The sequence below is a fragment of the Microtus oregoni genome, unplaced genomic scaffold (assembly GCF_018167655.1).
Source record: "Microtus oregoni isolate MIOR12 unplaced genomic scaffold, Mior012 000000F_ref0000247, whole genome shotgun sequence".
Classification (NCBI taxonomy): domain Eukaryota; kingdom Metazoa; phylum Chordata; class Mammalia; order Rodentia; family Cricetidae; genus Microtus; species Microtus oregoni.
The window spans coordinates 93,854,749-93,870,846 of NW_024543059.1; the positions used below are offsets into that span (position 1 = coordinate 93,854,749).

Below are 16,098 nucleotides of genomic sequence, written 5' to 3' on the forward strand. Positions count from 1 at the left end.
CACATGCACATACACGGCACGTGTGTAGGGCACAGGTTGATCTAAGTGTCTTCCTTCATCACTCCCCATTTTATTTTTTGATCAAGGTCTTTCTCTGAACCTGGAGCTCATCCATTTGGCTAGACTATCTAGCCAATGAGCTCTAGGCATCCACCAGCCCCTGTCTCCCCACCCCTGGGATTACATTTGTGCACGCCTCATTGTCCAGCTTTTACATGTGTGCCGGGTATTCAAGTCTGCAGCAGGCACTTTACCCACTGAAGCATCTCCCCAGCTCCAAATCCTTCAATTTACATCCAATAGTGCTCAGTATCCTGCCCTGTGTGGGTCTTTTCAGCTTGGAATTTCGGGAGAAGATATATTCATATATTTTTAATTGACATTTTATGATGTACCAGGTGCTTGGCCTGTTTCCTGGCGACAGAGCATGGCAGGCTGTCAGGAGGAGAAACTGAGGTCTGGAATGGGATACCTGGGCAGGATGAAGGATGGGTGCCGGGTGAAATAGGTGGCAGGACAAGGACAAGGGCCTTGCTGTGGTCATACTCTATACTATGGCAGCTTCTGAGCCACTGGAAAGCTGGGAAGTCCAGTTCTGGATGCACTTAGCCCCGAAAGGCAAGAAGACACATGTGTCTCAGCAATATGTGCCAGAATTTTCTCCAAGAGATACCTCGTAGAGCTAGAGAATCAAGTTGCCTCTGTCCTTTTAAATTTTGTTTTTGGGACAGGGTGCTATGTGCTCTAGGCTATCCTCAGACTCAGTATGTACCTAAAGATGGACTTGGGTTTCTGATCCTCCTGCCTCCGCCTTCAGACTGCTGAGATGAGATTACAGGCATGGACCTCCATGCTCGGTTTACGCAGTGCTGAGAATTGAACGCGGGGGTTGTGTAAGCGGTAGGCAAGCGCTCTATCACCTGAGCTACATTGCCATAGATATTTGTTGAGAAGCCAAGGAGGCAGTACCATTTGAGAGCTGAGAATCTAGTTGGTCCAGCTCCATGGCACCTGCAGTAATGAGAAGCGAGTTTGGGTTTGAAGACAAAGGTGAATGAAGGAGTTAAATGAACCTAGGCTGCACTGGGACTCTGTACTCGATTCCCCCCTTTTCCGTACATTCTCCAGTTATGTAGAAGATGCGGATGTAATGGTAGAGATCCCAAACCCATTTCTGCTTTCCCCATGTCCCACAGTGTCTGCATGGGACTTGCAGGCAACAGCAAATGGGTATATAGCCAAGGTGGTCCCTGATGCATCACCAGGACTGATGGGCAGTCCTGGGCTGATGAGCCTTCACAGCTTCAGACAAGGGAGAGTAAAGCAGGCACATCTTTATCTTGTAAAGACAACAATCCAAACAGGAATGAAGGCAGAAAGCATTGGTGTCTGTCAAAAATTTTATTTTTGTCATTTCACACAGAATGATGTTAAAATAAATCCTCAGTAATATATATTTATATACTTATTTACTTGTGTCAATATTTACAAAAGACTGTGGAGCTCTATGAAGTCTATGTACACCCACGATAAGGTGAACAGGCAATGTTCATTGAGGCACATATGTACACGTATATGTATAATCTATGTACACACATCAGACCCTACTGACACAGGAACTCTCAGCTGCACAAGTCCTGGGTGGGGGCAGTGTTGGTGGGGCTGAAAGCTTCCAGACCATGTCAGCAAGACAGCTAACATCTATACATCCTGTGCAATGCAGTTACAGCTGGTGTCTAAATTTTCATGAAGCAAACAAATAGTTAAATGACTTCCAACTCCCATGAGTCCTCCTCACAAGTCCTGCTCCGCCTTCAGCTCTCATTGGTTCTCGGTCTCTTATCACCATGGAGACCCAAGTTCCCTTTCAGCATCATCCTTAGGAAGCTTTGCCATCGGCCTTGGAGTTCCTTTTCCTATTGATCTCAGAGAGGCTTATTTATCTTCCTCTCCTCTTTGAGTTTTCGGTAATTTTTTTTTTAAGAGACAGGACATGGGAGGGCAGCTGCAGAGTCATGCATGAGCAGCAAAGAAGCCAGTGGACACCCTAACTAGTCTGTGCTGCATGAGCCTATTTCCACACTGTGTGTATAAGTATACACACAGATATTTATACACACACGTATATAATATATATATAATATATTATATATAGATATGGTCTCCAGAGGCAGCCTATATAGTAAGCCCATAAGCACGCAACAACCCCCCACTTAAGAGCTTTACAGCTCTGTCTGTAATGGAAACAAGAGAATCCTCCTTGCTTGCTGGCACCATTAACCCTGGCTGTTCCAAGATCACCCTCAGTGGGAGAGAGGGGTTCGTGGACGCAGAAACCCAGGAAGAGGCCAATTTGGCTGGGGCATTGTTTGCTCCGCAGGGCTGGAGCTCAATCCTGGGACTTTCCAGCTTCCTGGAGCCCTTCAAATGAAGGAACCATCCAAGCACGACAACAAAAAGAAACTGGGTCGCTGGCTCCCACGTGAAGGCAGAACTGGGGCAGGCACGGAGCATGTTCAAACTCTCAGGAGCTGAGACTCACCCTTGCCAAAGCCACCCGGGCCTCGCTTCTCGTTTCTTTGTTCCAGCGAATAGCTGTGAACTCGTGTGCTCCCTTCTAGCCTCGCCTGGCAGGCCAAAGAGTCTGCCCTTGGCTTCGTAAGTTCAGAAGCCAGTCACGCTAGCAGCAAATATGGAAACTGTCTGCCAGCAAAGCATGCTCCTGAACAGGCTCTTCCCTAAGCTCCTCCTTTGCTTTCTCTGCAGTTCCAAGTGTTTACGCAGTCAGACAAACACGGCAGCAGTGTCTAGGGAGCCGTTTTCAAGGAGAAGCAGGGCTTAGAGGCCTCTCACAAGGACCCAGAGACACAGCGTGGAGTCCTCTGGGTAGCTACCTAAGGTCCCATCACCCAGCCGTTTCTCTACTCCCCTTCATTACGGAGCTACTGCAGCAGCTGTTCACAGTATTATGTAATCACACCTGCACTATGCATCCGTCAGTCGAATGATGCAAGGACTTCTCAGCTGCACACTCATCTGGAGCATGTCCGACTATTTTAGGAGTGTAGATGAGTTCCCATGCCGAGGCTCACGCCGGATGAGAGGGGACCATTTAGATAGGCCAACGGCGGCACTCACCAGCTGGTCATGCTAAGTCGAGGCTAAAGGCTTCCACTCCTGGATGGTGGCTCACTTGACCAGATTGCCGAGCTTCTGGGAAGGCGGGCAGATGACAGCCACCCCTGTATCACCTTCAGATACTAGCGAGGAATCCCTCCCACCAACTTCCAAGTAGAGTGCACACAGTTTAATGCAGAGATGAGGCTGAGAAAAGTGTTTCCCTGGGAGTTTTAACATTGCCAGACAGGATAGCAAGGAGGGCATGTTTAGGCTTCTACCCAGAAGTTTCTTGAATGGTGTATACAACTCATCCCCCAAGAAGACAAGTGGGTCTTAATTGCTCTAGGCCTGGCCCTCTGTTTACACTAAGCGGACTCAACTGCCTACTGGGTTCATTTCACCAATGACCACAATGCCCACATTTTTCATTCTTCACTGAGGTTGTGTCAGAACTCAAGACATTCAAGCCTAGGACTCTAACACCGATGAAGAAAAAACTAGAGACCAGCCCTGTGCCAAGTCTCAGAATATTCCACTCCCCTAGAGCTACAAAGTTGGGCATAACTTTTCTGGTCTTGAGGGATGAGGTTACAGCCAAACAAGGCAGGCAGAATAAAGGAAAAGAAAGCACCTGGTCCGGGGATCACACTTCCCTTTGATCCTTGAGTCAGGCAGCCACCTGGCAGGGAAGGGAAAGAGGCAACCCTGAGCCTGTCCTTTTGTTTGAAGAAATGCCTTCTAGATAGTTTCTTAAGCAGAAAAAGCACAGAGCTGGAGAGGTGGAAAGAATGCGAAAAAGGTCACGTTGAAATTCAAGTAAACGCAGCTTATTCCTAAGAATGCCAAATTTATTCCACACTAGTGTAACTGAGATTGGTCTACCTCTATTTGTGTGATTTTCTGAAATAATGGCATACATATATACATACACTATACATATATACACACAGGTATATGTATATATGGGAAACCTCGAATAACTCAGGACCAATTAACTAAAATCCTTATTGACAGGAATTATGTTGTCTTTCTATACTTTGAGTAGGAAGAGGCAAACAGAGCATCATCTGATAAGCTATGATGTGCCCACATTTATTTTGCAGCCAGCATTATTTAGCCTGTCTCTTTGGTCTGCTTCACCTCCGTTTCCATACACCAAGCGCTGAGGTTTAGAAGGTTGACGCTGAGCCATGCAAGGTCTTCTGTCTTCTCAAAACGCTCTACTTAACTAAGGCAAGAGTTTATCCTAACCTATTTCGGAAATACTACTTTCCAATCACAAAAGCTGAACCACACATTTTCCCATCTCCCCTCCAATAACCAGATTGCAAAGCATTCAGGACACTCTCCTCCCTGAGATTTCCCAAGGTCAGGCTATACAAGGATGTGCGGAGCAAAGTAAACTAAGAAGGAATGGAATGGGCTCCCGGGGTCGCCAGCCTTCCCTGATTCCAGTCTGAATGGCAATAGCTCACCTCACAGATGTCTCAAGAAAGGGATCCCTTTCAAAGCCCTGGGTGATGTGTGGAATATTTGTACAGTTGCACCCTGTAGCGGCAAGTGGGGTTTATTTCACGAATGCTGTTCCCTGACCACCCACACCTCTGTGCCTGTCCACCTCTCTACAAAGCAATAAGACTTACTTTGCTCTGAAGTGCTGATAAAGTCTATATGGTTGAGCAAGTCAGTCTATTGTGAAGGAGAGTCAGAGGGCACTCCCCAAATCTGCTCAAGTAACTGATCCCAGGCGTACACCTCAGGGCTACATTCCCTCATATTCATCTCCCTGGAGAGGGCTGCAAAAGAATCAAGTAATGGCTTTTACTGCATGGAAAGGATCTTCTATAATGGCTCAGGATGCTGTATTCTCATCTATCAGTAAGCGTTCTCCTATAGGCTTCCATTATACCTGACAGACGGACACAAAGTCAACAAGATGAGCTGGCATGAGGTCACTCAAATGCAAGGGTGCCAGTGCCTAGATGTCTCTAGGGCGCTGTGAAAGAACAGGTAGGAAGGAGATGCAGTGGAAGAGGGGCACAGAGACACATACCGAGAGAGATGTGCACAAAAAAGAGCCCGAAAGACTACAAAAGAAGGCCTTGTCAAGGGTCTTCCTTGGGGGAACACTGCATCTCTGTGTACTTGTTCATTCCGGAAGGAGGTCAGACCTCAGCAAACAGAAATCAATCATGGGATCAAGTGGGAAGAAGAACTACAGAAACTGGGAACAAATGTCCAGAGGTCAAGGGCATTACCTGGTGGTCTATATACTATCTATCACTTTTCAGTCCTGAGAGCAAGATTTTGAAAGAGCTATTGCTAAAGAAAACAGTCACTATTGCTTTTATTGCGCATTTCCTCTTTAAAAACATTAGACACAAACTATGAGGGATGGAGCTGAGTTCCAGGGGAAAGGGGGACAGAGAGGCAAAGTGGACTAGGTTAGTTGAGGTGCTTGTAAGGGATTTCCTTACCCCTCCTGTCCTTCCCTGCTTTCTGCTCCATGGAGGTTGGGGGGTCTAAACAAGGACCAAATCTGAGGGTACAGATGACAGTCACAATAACTATGAAGACAGCTTCCAGCACGTATCTCCTGCTGGTTGACTCGAGTGGCTAGTGATGTTGGTGAACTAAGGTCATGAATTTGAACCTGAACAATGGAAACTTTATCAAGGCAAAAGGGACTTCGATTGTGTAACCGGAAATAATAGCCTAGACATCAGACCCCTTTCAGGTCAGGTAGCCATCCCATCTGCCACACTCAGATTGTTACGGCAGGGGAAGAGGGGTCCACAGGAGAGCTCTGGGGTCCTCCTCCTTCCTAGGTTAGCAGGTCAGAGCACTGTGCACTCTTTATGACCTTCACATGCCCTTTGCACTTCCTCTAGCTTTCTCTGGGGAAGATCAGTTTCCACCTCCTTTCCATGGCTGTAACTGGCACTGAGTTCCCAGGCAGAGGATCCTTAGAAGAGCCAGATTTTCTCATCAAGACTTGACATTCCTACCCCACTGAAGTTCCAGAAAGGCACAGAGCTAAATTAAAGTTGGGTTCCTGAATTAAATTTATTTAACCAATGAAAACTTGGTTCTTGATAAACTTACTTAAAAAGTCAACTGCTCAGTTATTTTCTCTTTCCTGACAATTTCTCTGCCTTTCCTCGACTCCTTCCTTCCCAACTTCCCAGAAACCCCAACTTTTAAAATGTCCGAGGCCACAGAGCATCTCACAAAGTTAGGGTGGAAATTGGTATCTCGCTTTGGAAACACAAGTCCCAGTGCACAAGTTTTGGATCACATGACCATTCTCGGCTCTTGTTGTCTCCTCTCTGGAACCTTGAAGGGAGTGCTCAGAAACCTGGAACTGTAGAAGTAGAGCCATGAAACTTGATCCGAGGCTACATAAAACCTTTGCCAAAAGGCACTCAGGCCCTACCTGGTCCTACGAGCAGGAAGAAGCAGCCCCTGGGGCTCTATGATGGTGGGTAATCTTACAAAGTGTTTAAATCTAGTGTTAGAATAGAGGATAAAAATCAGGTCCTCTAAAGATTGCTAATGCTCTTTTAGCCATAGGTTAGCGTCCGTTGTCACATTTTACTTCAGCTAAACTGGTCTGCAGTTTTGTCAAGGCGCCACAATTGAATGGGCTTTCCTGGGAGCCCTGGTGGGGAAGCATGCCTAGACTGAACACTCAGAGATGGTGATCAAGAGTTGACTTATTGGATTTGTGCCCAAAGGTGAGTGAAATGCCACGAGCAAGAAAAGGTGTCTCATTTTAGGAGCTAAGTCCATATAGAGAATCAAGTTTCTGACGTGGCTCCAGACAAAGAGGTACTTTGGAAGGCTGGGCAATAAGATCTTTTGGCTCAAAGAATGTTGGGGTATTTCAACCTGGCTTAGGGTCCAGAACCCTATAGTTTCTTGAGCCATCACTGCTTCAAGAGAATAGGGATAAACCTGGAGATTGTGGATACTTGGAGGGGAGACTGAGTCATCTGTGTGGATTTTCTCTGAAAGAAAAGGTACATCATGGAAGCCCATATTAGGTTGCTAGTTCTTGCAGGTCATTTCACACACCCTGCACTCTGAGTGCTGTTTGAAAGAAGGTGAATGGTAGCAAACCCAGGAGATTTCAGTGCTTAATGTAGTGGCCCATCTTTCTGCTTGAAACCTCAGGAGTCCTGTCTCAAGAATGAGGCTGGATGTCAAAGAAGAGGCTCCTTGGAGAATGTTGAGGGTTATTGATATAGGCAAGGAAAAGCAATTAAATCTGATCCCTTGCTTTTGTCCATCAAATTTTAGATGTGGAAGTGTATGCATGGTTAGTGATTCAATGTCTAAATTTTATGTGTATTGTTGGGCATGTTGACTGCTTTTTTGTGTGTATCTAGTATAAATATAACTCTGTGCACTGTGTATACATGCTGAGCTCGTATACAGAAACAATAATAAAGCATCATTTATGCATTTTGATGTATATCCATTGTCCCCCAGTTGGATTTGTATATTTTGCATATGAGTTGTATGCTGTGTGTTTGCACACAGGCTAAATATATCTCTTGCAGATATTCTGTGTTGGTATGCACATTCTATGTTTGGGCAATGTGTTTATTTTGTATATCTCTTATTTGTATACTGTTTATATTATTTTGGCCTATGGGTATTTTGCGTATATGTTGCATATTTTATATTTTTGTGTGACAATGACGTATCGTTTATTTTATGATGCATGTGTGTACACATTTTATGGTTCCCAGGCCAAGGATTTTGTGAATAGGTAACTTTCTCCTACCTAGACTTCTGTATGGGTTGCTTTAACTTTCTATCCTCCAGTATGTCCCTCCCACCCCACGTTATGAAGTTCAGCACCACCTCCCACTAAGGGGAAGAAGAGAAGCACAGAGGCTTTGTGTCTGACATGGGATACTCTGGGGATGTGGGTGACCAGGAACTAAAGAGCACCCTGGACTAGCACCCTGGGCTGGCGCCCCCCCTCCCCTAAGACAACTGTAGGTACCAACTAGCGAACAGTGGTGTCTGGGCTGGAATCGATACTGAACAGTCTGATTGTGATTCACTGTGTTTGGGGAATTTAAGCCACTGTGTCAAAAGGCAAAGAAACCTAGCATGGAGAGGCACAAGCTGTCCTCCACTTCCTAAGGCCAATACATTCTCTACATTGAGGCTCTACCATGTTCATTTATTCTTTACCTGTTCTTAGGGTGGGGGTAATTCCTTTATAATTATTATTTAATTGAAATTTCACATACAAATCTCAGCTCCTACTTTCTCCCTTCCTCTTGCTCCCTTCACCTTCCCCCTTCACTCCCATCCATTCCTCAGAGAGGGTAAGGCTTCCCACAGGGAGTCAACAAAGTCTAGCACATCTCCTTGAGGTGGGACAACTCTTATTTTTTTAAAGGGCAGCTCTTATTACCAGTGTGCTAGGGAGTTTGAGTTTAGTAATGAAAATGATGCTTTGGGCTGTGCAGGGAATCCATTCCTTGGTTCCAGATTTGGAAATTTCCACCAATAGGAGGCTTCCTTTAAGTCTAGCTCAGCAGAATCTGGTCCCAAGGAGTTTTACTCCTTGATTTCAAAGCAGAGGATCCATCCTAGGGACAGGTTCATGAAAGTGATGGATGCAGAGGCAAATGAGAGAGCATTAAATGGGGGAGAGGATAATAATGGAAATGATTAATAGGATGAATTGTAGAGAGGAGGCCTGGGGTGGGCTTGACCCAGGATAGCTGGAGCTGTGAGGGCTATAGGACCCTTGTGCACTGCACTCAGTAAGACAAGCTTCAGCCATGGGAAACTGAAGCTGCAGCACATGGAGGGCAGAAAGACAATTCTAATGTCTAAGAATCCATGAACACTGGAGTGTGTCTGAGGCAATGACAGCAAACCCAGGTTCAGTGGGTTTTAACGTACCCATTGGGCTTCTTATACAACCAACCCACCAAGCAACGGATTTGCTCCTGAATCTGCACTCCAGAGAATGAATATATATATATATGTGTGTATGTGTGTGTGTATAATGTACATATACACACACTTGTGTATGTATATATATATATTCTAGTGCACATAGTCAAACACATGCATAAATTGCCCTGTGTCAAAATATTGCATAAGCTTATACAATGTTCAAATGCAATTTTTCTATAGCTTACTAGAGGAACACATGAGAGAGAAAGATAGATAGCTGATATATATTTATGTACATTGAACCCACAGATCTGCCTGTCCTCAGGATCAGTGTCCTGGTAAGCTTTGTAGTCATACCCATGACTGGAAATTCCTACTGTTCAGTCACGTGAGTGTTTAGACTCTGACTTTTCTGTTCATTCACCTGGTGTGGCAGAGTCTTTGCTCCCATTGAAAGAACAGAGATGGGTGGGCTGGGGGGGCCAGCCAGAAGTTTTGGTTCCCCATTCCAAGTAGTCTGTTTGCTTTTCCCTGATGGAGGGCTTTTGCCTTCTGATGGGGAAAAAAAAGCCTAGTTCAATACCATCGCAAGGCTATTAATACTCTACGTATGAATACTGTATAGGCTACTAGGAAGATAGGTTATCTTCTGTGTTTTAAATATTGATATTCATGCAGTGAACACCCATGCAGCTCTATTGCATGACTGGTACACTCCACTGCACTGTAGTGGAGCAGGGCCACACCATCGGGGAAGCAGATGCCTGCAAACTGCAGAGTAAGAGAAGAAATCGAACATGTTCTGTGACCCTGAAGCTTGCAAGAACCGTATCTGAAGCTGAGAAGTCCCTGAATTCGGTAGCTTCTCCCCATAGGCCTAAGGGAACAAATGTAAAACTTGACAACTCATATTTGGTCATATTAACTGTCCCTCCCCCACCCCCTGGGCTTCCCCCACGCCAACACTGCAGAGAAAAAAGCAGAATGCTGCATCTCCATTACGAAACACAAGCCTCCGGAGCATCGAGTTGGCAACTGCAATCTACAAACCCCAGCCTGTGACACAGAAAGAAATTCCAACACACAGGACTGTGTGTTCTTTTCAAGGCAAAAATGGGAATGACCTTTGGAGCAGTCAGCAGAACTTTCAAACTAAGCCATGGTAGCGTTCCTCTGTGCAGGGGTGGGTGGGCTGAAGTGGGGTGGTAGGGTGTGGCAGGGAGAAGGCACCTGCCAGGTGTGTTTGCCTTTAGTTAGGGTGTTAGGATTGGCGTTGATCTGATGGACTGTGTGTGGGCTATGAGGTGGCGGCACTGTGCCCATGAGATGCTGGCTCCATAGGTGACTCCCATCTTTGGAAACCTGTACGTCAGTGATGAAGATCTCATAAAAGCCATTGATAAATATTCTGTGTTCTAAATCAAAAATCAAAAGGTCAAAAGTCACTTGCACGACTATCGCTTTCCATGCAGAACCAGATGCACACTGTAGGACACTGACTACAATGCAGGCTATTATGCAACATCTGCATTAGTCCTGTGGAGCTGTGAGTACATTATAATAGGCTTCATCAGACATCAGTTAACATTTTGGTAATATTCACATAGTTTGTGTTAGCCAATGTGCAGTTGGCTGTTTTTAAGTTCTCCTCTCTAAAGTCCTCATTGCTGTTGTTCACGCCCTCCTGTATCTCCATGTAATCTGACTTACTTATGGTAGAGGCACTTCTACTTTTCTTTAGGTCAGGGGAGGATGGGATCTTTGGACAGCTTGTCACTTGCAAGTACTGGGCCTGCTCCTCTCCCTCTGTCTCCCGGTGGTAGAAGTAGTTGAAGTTAGACACTATGACAGGGACTGGTAAGGCAATGGTTAACACACCTGCAATTGCACACAGGGAACCCACTATCTTTCCCCCAATGGTAGTTGGAACCATGTCTCCATAGCCTACAGTTGTCATGGAGACGACTGCCCACCAGAAAGCATCCGGGATGCTGGGAAATTGGGACTCTCGCTCATCAGCTTCTGCAAAATAGACAGCACTAGAGAAGAGGATGACCCCAATGAAGAGGAAGAATATCAGAAGGCCCAGTTCCCTCATGCTGGCTTTGAGGGTTTGACCTAGAATCTGCAGACCTTTGGAGTGTCTGGACAGCTTGAAAATCCTAAAGACTCTTACCAACCGGATGACACGGAGAATGGCCAGTGACATGGCCTGTTGGCCTTGCTGGGCGTCCTCCGGCTTCTCGGCTAACTCCGTCCCCAGGGTGATAAAGTAAGGTATGATAGCCACGATGTCAATGATGTTCATGATGTTGGTGAAGAAGCCAGCTTTGCTGGGGCAGGCAAAGAATCTCACCAGAAACTCAAAGGAGAACCAGATGATGCAGAGGGTCTCCACGATGAAGAAAGGGTCGGTGAAGGAGGTGGACTGCTGGTACCCGACGGTGCTGTTGGAGTAGCTGTGGAAGGTCACCCCACCACCATGCATGTCCTCATTCTCATCCCGGAAGATGGGCAAGGTTTCCAGACAGAAGCTGACGATGGAGATCAGAATGACCATGACAGATACGATGGCTATAATCCTGGCAGGCCCCGAACTCTCAGGATATTCAAAGAGAAGCCACACCTGTCTCTGAAACTCATTTTCGGGCAGAGGACGTTCTTCTTCCTTGATGTAGCCTTCATCCTCCCGAAACATCTCCATTGCTTCTTCTCCTAGCTCATAAAACCGGATTTCTTCAGAGAAGATATCTAAGGGCACATTCACAGGTCGCCTCAACCTACCCCCAGACTGGTAGTAGTAGAGGATGGCATCAAAGCTAGGGCGGTTGCGATCAAAAAAGTACTCATTTCGGAGGGGGTCGAAGTACCTCATCCGCTTCTTGGGGTCCCCTAAGAGGGTCTCTGGAAACTGGGCTAAGGTCTTTAGCTGAGTCTCAAACCTCAGGCCTGAGATGTTGATCACCACCCTCTCACAGCATTCGTGATCTGCCTCTGGGTCATAGGTGTCCTGCGGGTGCCCAGGGAGGGCAGCAGCCTCATCCACAGGGTCTCCGGTAGCCACTGTCATAGTTGGGACTGAGGAGAGTGCTTTACTCTATGCCGTCTGTCCGGCTGCTTGCAGCAGGGGGCTCAGGGTGCTGGTAACTGGGACCGAGGGAACACAGAAGCATCAGGCTGTGCTCCTGCAGGAGAGCCCCAGAGCCCTCTGAGAGCTGGAGACACAGCCTCGCTTGGCTGAAAGACAGAGGCAGGTAAGGGCATGAGACCGCCAGTCATTGGCAACCTGACATGAGCTGCATTTGATGCCCCCATCTCTCGGCCAAGAGTTCAGGAACACTAGCATACCATCAGCCCCGCCACTGACACTACTTTCGCCATGTAACTTGTCCTAGGGATCAGTAGGGTTCAGGGAACAATCTTTCAATTATAGAATGGCATGCACTGGGGGCAGGTGACAGAGACATGCTCCTTTGTACCACACAGCATCCTGGGACACAGCTCCATAGCGAGAAGGGAGCCTTCTGCCAGGCACTATGCTAATGTTTTGCCAACACCTGCACCACAGGAGGTACTCATGATAGGGTGTTTGGGGCCTGGGTCTTCGTCCCTGATACCATCCCCAATACCTCTATAAGCTGTAATTAATGGATTGGTTTACCTGGCCAGGCAGGCGCCTGCGGTTCCTTGAATGGCAGATCAGATGCTACAGGAATCCTAGATACACAGATAGGCGGCTCAGCTCCCTGTCACATCTTCTCACTTGAGCTGGGAATAATGGTGAGTCACCCTGAGCAGGAGGGCAGGTTCCAGGTCCCGGAGATGTGCTCTAGGGCTGGATAGGGCTGGAGGGACAGATGGATGCCTGGCCAGGGGCATTCAGGACTTGAGAAGAGTAAAGCCTGGGTCTGAAGCCTTTGGAAGGAAGGAGGTAAGACACACAGCTCAGCAAAAGCCAGAGTTCTCCTGGTTGTCCTCAGGAGGTGTGATGTTGCCTGGAAAACACAGCAGCAAGGTGGAAACCAGGGGTTTCTGGCACCTGAAACCAAGACTTAGAAGCACTCTGGCAGATACCCTCTCTGCGAGTGGCAAACCCCCATGCCTGCTTTCCATGGTGCCAGAGACCAAGAGAACTACCCTGTACCCTCCTAGCCTCTCCTGGGTAAGCCTTTCTTCTCATCAGCTTGAAGTACTTTCTCCCCTTAGTTCTCTGCTGCCACCAGGAGCGACACAGCTTTCTCCATCCTGGTGTTAGAACACCTATCTCCCAGGAGAAGGGTTTTCCTCTTTGACCTTAGCTACGCCGACCTGGTGAAGAAGCAATCTTTCCTCCCCCAGCACACACTCCTTCCCAGCTTGAGATAGACTCCCCCCCCCCCCCCCCCCCCCCGCACACAGCCAGATAGCCTCTGTTAGAATGCTGGATAGCCGGGGTCGCTGAACTTACTCTCCCTCCGGGATCCCTAGGCCTCAGGCCTTGCTTTGGGTTGGGTGGCATTTGAGCTGGGCAGGCACTCGACCACTGATTTCTTCCCAAGAGAAAATCCCTCACATCTCGGCAGGGAAGCACAGAACAAACGCTCAAACTGCCAGGCTGCCAGGCGGATTGGCTTCTCGGAGAGGGGGAGCCTAGAGGAAGCTGGCTTCCGGGCTGGCCCCCCGCCGACCCAATCCCGCTGGCCCCAGTACCGGGAGGGGTCTGGGACCTCTCCCATCGCCCAGGGCTCCGGCCGGGATTCCGCCGGGCGCGCTCCCGCCGGAATCCGCGCGGCTGACCGGAGCCTGCAGCCGTCGGCCGGCTTGAGCGTGCCACCTTAACCCCTTCCTGCGCAGTGCAGTGGGCTCCCACTGCGGGCCCGAGGACAGCCTAGCTGGTGCCTGCGAGGTCTAACTAAGGGACCACCGAGACACGTCTCCACCCCAAAATACACAGGAGCCTGAACTCTGACAGTGCAGAGCAGGCTTCTCCAGGCAGCTGCCCCAGATCTAGCTTCCTCTCAGGCAAGGGGGACTCCGCGGCAGCCCACCACCCCGGCCAAGTGGAAAAACAGCGACTGCAGAGAAGCCTGTTTTACTCCGTTGCCAAGAGGCAAATGCAACCGGGAGGACCCAAGTGATTCGGGTCCTATCCTACCCACCCACTATTTACCAGACATGGCTATGCAGTCAGCTGCACTTCCCATCACCAGCCACCTCCAATCTGCGCCCTCCGCCCTAAGTCACGCACAGACCACAGGGTCCCCGAGTCCATTCCATGCACTCTTCAGAAGGAGAAAGTCCCCCCTCCCCACCCGCCGTGACCGGCGCGGGTCCATAGCCCTCCAGGTCGACAGCAGGGGTCGGCACCAGCTCGCCCGCCCAGACTACCGGGGTGCTCTGCAGCCCCTCTAGGGCGCTGCAGCCGGGCAAGGATGGCAGCACGCGCAACCGAACGCCGGACACTGATTTACCCTTGCAGATGGGTATCTGAGCCTCCATGTTCCTGGGTGACAGCCAGTGCCGGCAGAATCCGAGCAGCGGGCGGTGACGGTGGTGGCGGCGGGGTGCGGGCGGCCAGCCGGGAGCAGACTCTGCAGTCCCGCGGGCGGCGCGTACGGAGCGCCCGGCCGCCGCCCGCAGCCGCACCGCGCCGCACCGCGCCACGCAGCGCCGCACCTGGCCCCGCAGCGAACTCGAATTAAAGGGACCGACGGGGGCCAGAGCCGGCGAGGTGTGTCGCTCGCCGGCGCCACCGAGCTGGCCATCGGGTTAGATCCCCCCCCCCCCCCCCGTGTCCCCGACCCCTATCACAAAGAAAACACCCCATTCTTTGGCAGAACGTAGGTTACCTACCAGAACTCCGTGCAGAGCTCAACTAGGTGCTGCCTGGGCCAGGAGAGGTGGAGAGTGCAGAAGTTAAGGAGCTCTAGAGAGGTTCTTGCCAACATAATGAAGTAGGCAAGAAGAACCGATCAATACTAACTATCCCAGGCCTGAGGTGGGATTCAGCCCCGCGGGAGATGTGTTTCTATTATTAAGATGCTGCCAGACAGGATTTGCAGACCCTAGCCCCCCCACCCCCTGCGGCTCCCCTGACCTCCTGCTTCTGCAACCCCCTCCCCCCCCTCCCATCCTATAGCCTTGAGCCCCACCTAGATCTTACCCAGCACAGCTTTGGCTTCTCAGGGCAATGCAGCAGGTGAGGGCCTGGCTGCAGTGTGGTAGAAACTCACCGGCCTTCTTTGCCCCTCACCGGGAGGGGGTTGGGAGAACAGCAGGAGCAACTGAAATGAGGGGCCAGCCTCTTGCCTTTCTGATTTCTTTTCCCTAGAGCTCTGGACAGGGAAGGCTGGGGGACACACAGTTGCCCTTGGGAGGGGCCAGCTCCTTGCAAATGCCCTCTCACAGATATGACAACATTAGCTGACCCACGTTTTAATCTGAATTTGAGGATGCAGCTCACCGTATCCTGGCGTGGGTAGAGCAGGATACTTTCTGTCTCTGAAAGAATTTATGTAGCAAGTCTGTGGTTTAGTTGGAGGTGATGGTATTTTGGGAGTCCAGGTAGCCTTAGAAGTCATGCAAAAGCTTTCCAAGACTTCACTAGCTCACTTCTGCAGGCCCCTGTCTACATCGGTGCTCCTCAGAGAAACATATTGAGATTGGCCACAGAGTTCTGGTGTTCAGAGGGCTCTAGTGTGGTTAAGACTGTTCCTGGGCCCTCTCTGCTAAGACGACCCTTTCTATGAGAGCATCTGAAGTTCTGAAAGCCTGCTTCCCTGCAAGGGAAGGGTCTGAGGGATGTGGCCATTCCCCAGTGGTAGTCTGTCGAGTGGGTTTTAAGATTGGGACCCTACCGAGAGCTGCACGGAGTACCCTGAGAAGACTTGGGGGTAACTGATGGCTGTTAAGACCGTACTAGTTTGGCTTCTGACTCCTGAAATGGTCTGTCAATGAAGGATCCAGAATCTGGCCTGGGTGTTTTACCTGTCAATCTCAGACTTTAATCTCTGACAGTGATTGGATAAGTAAATCTACTACAGAAGCGGCAACCTGTCAGTGTTAAAT

The 16,098-nt window shown here is 49.1% G+C and overlaps 1 protein-coding gene across 5 annotated transcripts; it reads right to left on the reverse strand.

Annotated features, from left to right (window-relative positions):
• Positions 1 to 1,382: 1,382 nt before the first annotated feature.
• LOC121452231 (potassium voltage-gated channel subfamily A member 2) lies at positions 1,383 to 14,697 on the reverse strand. 5 transcript variants are annotated; one of them, XM_041658476.1, is made up of 3 exons: positions 14,502 to 14,697; positions 12,713 to 12,966; positions 1,383 to 12,288 (listed from the first exon to the last, which is right to left on the reverse strand). In XM_041658476.1, the coding sequence occupies exon 3, from the start codon at positions 12,119 to 12,121 to the stop codon at positions 10,622 to 10,624; it is 1,500 nt and encodes a 499-aa protein (XP_041514410.1). In that variant the 5' UTR covers positions 12,122 to 12,288; positions 12,713 to 12,966; positions 14,502 to 14,697; the 3' UTR covers positions 1,383 to 10,621. The 5 variants fall into 5 exon arrangements, with proteins under 5 accessions (XP_041514410.1, XP_041514152.1, XP_041514331.1 ...); XM_041658218.1 differs by having other exon boundaries at positions 12,713 to 13,046; XM_041658397.1 differs by lacking the exon at positions 14,502 to 14,697 and adding an exon at positions 14,201 to 14,266 and having other exon boundaries at positions 12,713 to 13,046.
• Positions 14,698 to 16,098: the final 1,401 nt, after the last annotated feature.